Source organism: Triticum urartu, chromosome 3, assembly GCF_003073215.2.
Source record: "Triticum urartu cultivar G1812 chromosome 3, Tu2.1, whole genome shotgun sequence".
In the NCBI taxonomy this organism is placed as follows: Eukaryota; Viridiplantae; Streptophyta; class Magnoliopsida; order Poales; family Poaceae; genus Triticum; species Triticum urartu.
The window spans coordinates 9047464-9057290 of NC_053024.1; the positions used below are offsets into that span (position 1 = coordinate 9047464).

At 46.6% G+C, this 9827-nt stretch overlaps 1 protein-coding gene across 1 annotated transcript; it reads right to left on the reverse strand.

Moving 5' to 3' along the window:
- Nucleotides 1-3122: 3122 nt before the first annotated feature.
- LOC125546459 (protein NEN4-like) lies at nt 3123-3947 on the reverse strand. The gene has a single exon (XM_048710715.1). It carries the CDS (start codon nt 3945-3947, stop codon nt 3123-3125), a length of 825 nt encoding a protein of 274 aa, XP_048566672.1.
- Between the last annotated feature and the right edge of the window lie 5880 nt (nt 3948-9827).

Consider the following 9827-nt stretch of genomic DNA (forward strand, 5'->3'; position numbering starts at 1 on the left):
TTTGAGAACTGAGGAGGTGTAAGTTGACTATCATCCAATTAATAGCAAATGAGCGTTAACATACGCAATTAATTAATTAGAGAAAAGGCCCCGTCGGCCAAAACTTTAAGCTTCAAAAACTGCTCCATTTTTATCGCAGCCGCCTTCGTGTGGAAAATTTATAAATTAGGTCTTGTAAGAATAGAAAGAGGGGACATAATTTCCGACGATAGTCAATCTAATGGTTATGATACTTTGATTTATTCATGGAATGTGTGATCAGAACTGTTGTACAAAAGTTGTAACATAAGTATCGTATGTATAGGCCCACAAAAAATGTACCCTATGTAGTATGTTTTTTAATGCGAGAATAATATACATTTCTACTAAGACCTCATCGTCCGTCTCACTGGGGGCACCGTCTGAATGCTGCTGTTCCGCGCTGATGGACGTTTTGGTGGACATTCCATCTCTTCCGTTGCACCGCTGCACAGGCATACATGCTATTAAAAAAAACGAAACAGAAAACCAAAACCAAAATTCACACACAGAAAAAGACGGAAAAATGAAAACACGCGCATGCGTCAAATGGGCCGGCCCATCTTGTCTCGCGCTTCATAGTGCGCCTCACGGGATATTGATCCATCAAAACTGGTTTGAGGTAAAAGTTTTTACTTTCCTGAAAGAGAAAACACTTCTGGGCCTTGGCCCATTTACCCGTCGAAAGTGGTTGGCCGCTATAAGGGTGGCGTTGCCAATCCGCCCGGCCTCTCAAAAACCCCAGGGCAGCCCCGAGCAGGAGCGAAGGCGGCGGCGGGCAGGCGAGGGAGGTCGGCGGCGGGCACCGGAGCACGCGAGGGAGGTCGGCCGCGGCGACCAGGTTGGTTTGCCCTCCGCTACTGGCTACTACCCCCCTCCCCCCTCCCCTTCCAGACCCCAATCAAACTTCGTAGATCCGGAGCTGTGTAAAGCTTGCAGGCGCCTTCCCAGGCCTTGATGTGCAATCTTATTTCTATATTTCAGGTCACACGTGTCCATGGCGACCTCCGGCGAACTACTCCGACCTCTGCTGATCTCCAAGATCCGAGGCATCAAGCGCTCGGTGATGCTTTTGGCGAAAGCTACTGGACACGTTGTTGCTTCAGTATCTCGCCAAAAGGAAGCAATCCGCGCCAACCCTGCACATAACCACAGGATCGACACTGTCGGTTGCTTCAATCATATGTACCTGTATGGCACTCTTCACTTGAAATCAATGATTTTTATTTACTTTGTGGCATTGAATGTTTACTTTATGGGGATTATCTTGGGGATGGAGAAGCGATCTGAGTAGTACGAATGTTTATGAAGCAAATGGATAGCGCTGAAGTTTGTTCGTACAGGGGGTCAGTGTTGGGGATATGCAAATAAGAATTTAGCTAGGAAATACAAGTAGAGAAAACTTTATAAAGGGTGGTTTTGTACCTCTATCTCGTCCGGTGTATCGTTGGGGAAATTTCCAGCCCAGTTCAAGGTGGTCAACAGCATGCGGTGTGTCGGGTGGCCGGTGGGACGCCCTATTGTGGCCAGGATGTTGTGCCATTCATGCCGTAGATCGCGGACTAGTATAAGCATCTAATCTGGTCAGTACTTGATTCGTGTATGTATCAATAGCCACCGAGTCTTCACAATTGATTGGTGTTCAATTCTGCTTGCAGGCAACTGCAGTTTGCGAATTTAGCATTTTTACCTCGAAATTACGTTGACTAAACTGCCTGAAGTGATAAGATGTAATCTTCACCATTGATTTGCACCTTAAATCATTAAGGTGTACCAAAGCATGGTTCGTAGGAGTAATAGTGATGAGGGTTGCTGTAACTGAGAGAGGAATTGCAACCGTGAATTAGCAGCATGATCTCACATCAAAGGATTGCAAAACAGCAACCCATTTTTTTAATTTCTATCTCAAGTGTTCTTTGCAACCAATCCCGTATTTGCTTATGTTGTGACTGAACTGCCATGCCTAAACGTGTATTAAATTTAGCCTACATTTTTGACAGGGACCTTACAAATTCTTTGGTTTCGGTCAATGGACTGCTGGAACACTATGTTGCTACGTCCCGTGCCAATCCCGCCGTTGGGGAAACACATGCACAAACAGTGGCTCGTCTAAAGTCTGCAAGAGAAGTACTATTATTGTTCGAGAACTTGATGAGCCATGCATTGGGCTTCTTACTGGGGGCATCAATGGAGTTATCTTCAGGTCATATACACAACACATTCCTTGGCATCGAGTCTACCATTACCACCCTCATGGATCAGCAAAGTTTGCTTGGGTCTGTGATATATTACATGGAGCAGGTGCAATCGTCAGTTTGATGCCCCAATCAACATGGGCATTCAGTGTCAAACTTGTGGAGTTTCTAGTGCGAGACTATTACTGCATTTTAATTCTTAGCACTGATAGTACCAAATTTTCACTAGCGGGGCTGATGTGGTGATGGTTATATTTTGTGTATGCCGCCTGATGTAGAGTGTTTGTTATGGTAAACTTAACCATGTCAACTGATCGAGTTAGATCATGTTACTTTGTGTGTTCGTGCTGCCATACATGTTTAGCAATCTTCACCTTTCCTATATACTACAAATATGCTTCGGTGGATGGTTTTCACCCAGTGGTGAGAATCTGAGGAACTTTGTGTCATGAATTTGGATCTAACGGATGCATCCAATCAGAAGCCCGATCCGGTGAGCAGATCGCTGCCTGAAGCTCGCTTCCAAGATGGAGGTGGAGGACGTTTGATGTCGTGTCCTTCCGTAAGGGCATCAACAACAGCGCAGGCGCATGGCCAAAAATTCGTAGGAGTTGCAATAAAACCACCATCGTAGCGCCGTGCCGTTATTAGAACCAACCAAACGGTGGACAACGCCAGATGCACACTGAACATGAGCGTGATGCCAAATAACACGTTCTTCTGCGGATAAGAGCATCTCCACCCGTCTCCCCAGGAAGGCCTTCAAGAACACTTTTCCAGCGCCGGCGGTCAAAAAAGTTTCCACTCGCGCCCCTAGGAGCACAAATATCGCCGGATTTGGCCAAAACTACGGTCGGCGCTCTCATCCCATTCCCAGGATCCCGGGGGGCAGCTGGGGGAGGAGAGAGACTACTTTAGTTGCTTTGGGCCCATTGTCAGCCTCCCACTCCCTCTCTCTCCTCGCTTTTCCTTCGGGCCCACCCACGTGATCTCTTTTCTCTTTCTCTCCCCCACCAACTCCCGCCCGCACAGAACGCCTCGCCGACGACGTCCAGCTGCGCTGGACCCGCCGAGCTTGCCACCCCGCATCCTCCCCGCGCTTGGCCCTCGCTGCCGCCGCCGCTGTCCCCGCGCGGGCGCGGGGGGCCGCCGCCGCCGTGGAAAAATTTCCATTCCTTCATGGTGTCCCAGCACCTCGAGGCTCACGCGCACGCCGTCCAGGCACCGGAGCCCCCGCGCCCGCCGCACGCCGATCCCGAAGTGCTCCGCCAGGGCTGCCGCCGCCGCCTCCTCGTCCTCCTCCTGGCCGTCGTCCCCGGCGGCGGCCGGCCCGAAGCACCCCTGCGCGCCCTGCGCGAGGAGCACGTCGAGCGAGTCGACGACGCCCACGGGCTCCGACGCGCCCAGGCCGAAGGCGGCGAAGGCCTCGCGCATGCGCGGGCAGCCGGTGCGCCGGATGCCGTGGCCCGCCCACACGCGGCCGTCCAGCAGCTCGAAGATGTCCGGGAAGACGTCCTCGAACGAGGGTGCGCCGGAGGAGGCGGAGAGGACGCCACCATCGGCGCCGGCGTCGTCCGGGCGGATGAGGGTGGAGTAGCTGGAGACCTCGACGAGGCGGCACGGGCAGACGAGGATGGCGGCGAACTCCAGCAGGCTGCACTCGCCGGGCAGCGACAGGGACTGCGCAGCCTCCACGTCGAAGAACACCATCTCCCTCTTCTTGGTGGTCGCCATTGGTTCCGGCAAGCAACTCGGTGGTGGTTTCTTGGCGATGGAGCTTTGTTTGTTTGTTTCTTACTTGAAGGAATGGAGGAGAGGAGGGATGGGAGAATGGATGATCCCTATCTTGTCGGAGGAGCCTGTCGATGGAGTTCTGGGGGCGCAACGAGTGGAAAAAATTCCACCCCCAGGCCGAAGTTTTCGCCGGCAGCCCCCCAGGAGGCGAAAAAAATGCCTCCTGGGGAGGCCAGCGGCTGGAGATGCTCTAAGCTGATCGCACTGATGAAGGAGCCATGCAAGCACAACTCATCAAATGGGCTCAAGTGGTGCATCACGGCTGCTCCGCGAAACCATCAAGGGTAGTATAAGGCACAGCCGAGATACGGTGTACCACCCGTCTTGCCAACTGTTGACATTTTCCTCCCCCTCCAAAACGAGCACTTGTCGACGGGATTGTATCCTCACACCGAAATTAACCACGCGCCCGCTGCCCTCCCCTGCGCCCTCGGATCAACAAAAAAAAACAAGAGCCCGCTCCCCTCCCCTGCGCCGGCGGCTACTCCGGCCCCGGCGCCCACCAAACCCCGCTGGTGCTCCCCTCCGGACCCGGCGTCCACCATGGCCTCCAGGGTGTCCCTGTCCGCGGCCTCGTCTGGCTCCCCTTTCCCCTCCCCTCCCTCGCCGACAGGACCGGCGCTCCGCTCCATTGTCCTCGTGCCAGATGTGGTCGGCACGGTGAGGGGGCCCATCGTCCGTGGTGGCAACTCCGGTCCCCAAAGGCCGGTGGCTGAAACCTAGCAGACCCAGGGCGGGCGGCGTGGCGCCCATGTCCTTCCCACCTCCAGGCTGATACGTCTCCAACGTATCTATAATTTTTTATTGTTCCATGCTATTATATTATCTGTTTTGGATGTTTAATGGGCTTTATTATACACTTTTATATTTTTTGGGGGACTAACCTACTAACCCAAGGCCCAGTGCAAATTGCTGTTTTTTTGCCTATTTCAGTGTTTCACAGAAAAGGAATATCAAACGGAGTCCAAACGGAATGAAACCTTCGGGAGAGTGATTTTTGGAACAAACGTGATCCAGAGGACTTGAAGTGGACGTCAAGAAACAATCGAGGAGGCCACGAGGCAAGGAGGCGCGCCTGCCCCCCTGGGCGCGCCCCCCACCCTCGTGGGCCCCTCGCAGCTCCACCGACCTACTTCTTACTCCTATATATACCCATATACCCCGAAACCAACCAGGAGCACCACGAAACCCTATTTCCACCGCCGCAACCTTTTGTACCCGTGAGATCCCATCTTGGGGCCTTTTTCGGCGCTCCGCCGGAGGGGGGATCGATCACGGAGGGCTTCTACATCAACACCATAGCCTCTCCGATGATGTGTGAGTAGTTTACCACAGACCTTCGGGTCCATAGTTATTAGCTAGATGGCTTCTTCTCTCTCTTGGATCTCAATACAAAGTTCTCCTCGATCTTCTTGGAGATCTATTCGATGTAACTCTTTTTTGCGGTGTGTTTGTCGAGATCCGATGAATTTTGGGTTTATGATCAAGATTATCTATGAACAATATTTGAATCTCCTCTGAATTCTTTTATGTATGATTTGTTATCTTTGCAAGTCTCTTTGAATTATCAGTTTGGTTTGGCCTACTAGATTGATCTTTCTTGCAATGGGAGAAGTGCTTAGCTTTGGGTTCAATCTTGTGTTGCTCGATCCCAGTGACAGAAGGGGAAATGACACGTATTGTATTGTTGCCATCGAGGATAAAAAGATGGGGTTTATATCATATTGCTTGAGTTTATCCCTCTACATCATGTCATCTTGCCTAATGCGTTACTCTGTTCTTATGAACTTAATACTCTAGATGCATGCTGGATAGCGGTCGATGTGTGGAGTAATAGTAGTAGATGCAGAATCGTTTCGGTCTACTTTATCGCGGACGTGATGCCTATATACATGACCATGCCTAGATATTCTCATAATTATGCACTTTTCTATCAATTGCTCGACAGTAATTTGTTCACCTACCGTAATACTTATGCTATCTTGAGAGAAGCCACTAGTGAAATCTATGGCCCGTGGGTCTATTATCCATCATATTAATCTTCCGTCAACTAGTTATTTCTTTCGTTGTTTATTTTGCAATCTTTACTTTTAATCTTTATCATAAAAATACCAAAAATATTATCTTATCATCTCTACCAGATCTCACTTTTGCAAGTGGCCGTGAAGGGATTGACAACCCCTTTATCACGTTGGTTGCAAGGTTCTTATTTGTTTGTGTAGGTACGAGGGACTTGCGTGTGGCCTCCTACTGGATTGATACCTTGGTTCTCAAAAACTGAGGGAAATATACGCTACTTTGCTGCATCACCCTTTCCTCTTCAAGGGAAAACTAACGCATGCTCAAGAGGTAGCAAGAAGGATTTCTGGCGCCGTTGCCGGGGAGTCTACGCACAAGTCAAGACATACCAAGTACCCATCACAAACTCTTATCCCTCGCATTACATTATTTGCTATTTGCCTCTCGTTTTCCTCTCCCACACTTCACCTTTGCCTTTTCTTCGCCCTGCTTCCCGTATGTCTTTTTGTTTGTGTTTCCACGTGCCTTCTATTTGGTTGCATCTTTGCTTGCTAAAAATCTATTGATATGGATCCACTTAAAGTGTTCTACTTGGATCATCTTCGATCCTTATGCACTCGTGCTGAAACCCCAACTAGCCTAGTTGATGGGAAATATTTAGATGAGCATGCTCATTTTGTGCGTCACCGTTTGTCTGAAAAAGGGAGACTCTTATGGGATCAAACAAACAGATTGCTGTGTTATGCTTGGAATCTTTGTGAAATTTATGATTTTACTTGTTGCACTAAGAACCCTAAAAAACACCTTCCCTACCTATGTGAGTTTAATGAAAATGAAATCTTATCTTCTTATGCAAAAGGTGTTTATAGTTACTATGATATTGAACAAATTGAAGAATTTGTTGCTTTTAAGGGTGCTTATTAAGTTGCTTCTTTGATTGAAAAGTATGATATTACTCTCTACGAATCTGAAAATTTTGACATACTTAAATATTGCTATGAAAACTATGCTCATAATGTCCATGTCAAAGAATTTACTAAGAGAATGATTGTTGCTTTGGAAGAAAATAATGATATGCATGAATCTATATATAATGATGATTCCGATGATTTGATTGAAATTTCCCTTGATGAACATGATGCTTGCTATTCTTGTGGCCATGATGCCAATATTTATGAAGATGAATTTGCTATAGTTCCTTATGTTAAACATGAGATCGTTGCTATTTCACCCATACTTGATAATTCCTTCGATGAAAAGCATGATTGCAATGATTTTACTATAAATTCTCTTGATGTCAATTGTGCTAATAATATGCAAAACCCTAAGCTTGGCGATGCTAGTTTTGCTATGTCTACTACTTGTTGCAATGATCAAGATTGGGGTGATTCTTCTTATGATCTTGAGAATTTATTTAAGCCCCATGATGAATATGAGATTGATAATAGTGTTTGCAATAATATTGAAAGTGGGATTGGAAGAGTGTCAACTTTAGATCCCACATATTTGGAGAATATTCAATCTTATGGTATTTTTGATAAAAGTGGGTTTGGAGAGGTCATGACTTTAGTTAATGATATTCCCACTATTTTGGAAGAGTGTCAACTTTGCATGCATGTGGATCATGTAGAGAAAATTTTATGTAATAGTTATATTCACTAGTAGAAAAAGGGTCAAACGTGAAGCACATTAGTGCCGGTTTGAATTTGAGCCGGCTCTAATTGTACCATTAGTGCCGGTTCGAACGGCTATGCATTAATGCCGGTTCGTGTTGAACCTTTAGTGCCGGTTCGTGCCACGAACCAGTACTAAAGGGGTGATGGCAGGCTGGCGTCAGGCCGGGGCCCCATGATCACCTTTAGTACCGGTTCGTGTCACAAACCGGTACTAAAGGGCTAACCTTTAGTACCGGTTTGTGCCACGAACCGGTACTAAAGGGGTCTGACCTATAGTACCGGTTTGTGACACAAACCGGCACTATAGGGCAATTTTCAAACTCTACCCCCCCCCCCCCCCCCTGTGTCGCCATTTCAGTTCTGAAAAAATCAAAAGAAAATGATAAAAACTTCAAAAAATAAAATCCTTCGAGAGGTAGTTATATTACTACATCTACTAGTTAGGAAAATTTGAAAACTTAAATTTGGACATGTTTTGCAAAAAGTGCAGGGAAAATGTAAAACGGCTATAACTTTTGCATACGATGTCGGAAAAAACGTATAATATATCAAAAAATTCAGCACAAAAATCCGCATTCGATGGAGACGGCCTATGGCCTGTTTGGAATTTTTTAGAATCCTCAAATTCCAAAAGGAAAAAAATATATGGTCAAATTTCAGTTTTTTTAAAAAAATTTGGTTAAATCTGGTCAAACTACTTATTCAAGAAGTATTAATGTTACTACATAATTATTCAAGAATATTAGTGTTACTAAATAATTATTTCAATTTTTTGAATTTTGGTCAAATCTGGTCAAACTATGGTCAAACTGTGGTCAAACTATGGTCAAACTTATTCAAGAAATATTAGCGTTACTAAATAATTACTGTTTTTTAGAATAATAGTTTCAAACTCAAACGGTGAAATATGTGACTTCATGCTCAAGCTAAACTCCTGAGGGTTAATAGGATTAACATCTTACTATTGTCAGGAAAACAACAAGTGCAGACTTGGAAACGAAGGAGAATAGAACCCGAAAGTTAAGCATGCTCGGGCTGGAGTAGTGAGAGGGATGGGTGACCGGTCGGGAAGTTAGATGATTTGGAATGAGTGATCCACACTTGAGCAGTTAAGAGAGGTGATTAGAGACTAAATCATCAAATAATTCAGAAAAATTAAAAATAAAAAAAATCAATTTTTTTCCAAAATTTTCAAAAAAAACCTTTAGTACGGGTTGGTAACACCAACCGGTACTAAAGGTCCCCCATACCAGGGCGTGAGCTCACGCCACGTGGTGGCACTTTAGCGCTGGTTCGTGCCGAACCGGTACTAAAGGGGGGGCCTTTCGATGCGACTATATCTCCCACGTGTCGAAGCACGACTTAGAGGCATAACCGCATTGAAAGCAATGTCGCAAGTGAGGTAATCTTCACACAACCCATGTAATATACATAAGGGAAAAGAATTACATAGTTGGCTTACAATCGCCACTTCACACAAATACATGAATAAAACATTACATCAACCAGATACAATTAAGGTCCGACTATGAAACCCAAAATAAAAGAAGACTACCCCAAATGCTACACAGATCCCCGATCGACCCCAACTGGGCTCCACTACTGACCAACTGGATATGGAACAACACAAGGAACAAGATCTTCATCGAGCTCCTCCTTGAGCTTGGTTGCGTCATCTGCACGATTCAACGGCACCTGCAAGCTGGTTTTGGAAGTATCTGTGAGTCACGGGGACTCGGCAATCTCACACCCTCGTGATCAAGACTATTTAAGCTTATGGGTAAGGTAAAAGGTATGAGGTGGAGCTGCAGCAAGCGACTAGCATATATGGTGGCTAACATACGCAAATGAGAGCGAGAAGAGAAGGCAAAAGCACGGTCGAGAATCTATGATCAAGAAGTGATCCTAGAACAACCTACGTCAAGCATTACTCCAACACCGTGTTCACTTCCCGGACTCCGCCGAGAAGAGACCATCACGGTTACACACGCGGTTGATGCATTTTAATAACGTCAACTTCAGGTTTTCTACAACCGGACATTAACAAATTCCCATCTGCCCATAACTGCGGGCACGGCTTTCGAAAGTTCAAATCCCTGCAGGGGTGTCCCAACTTATCCCATCA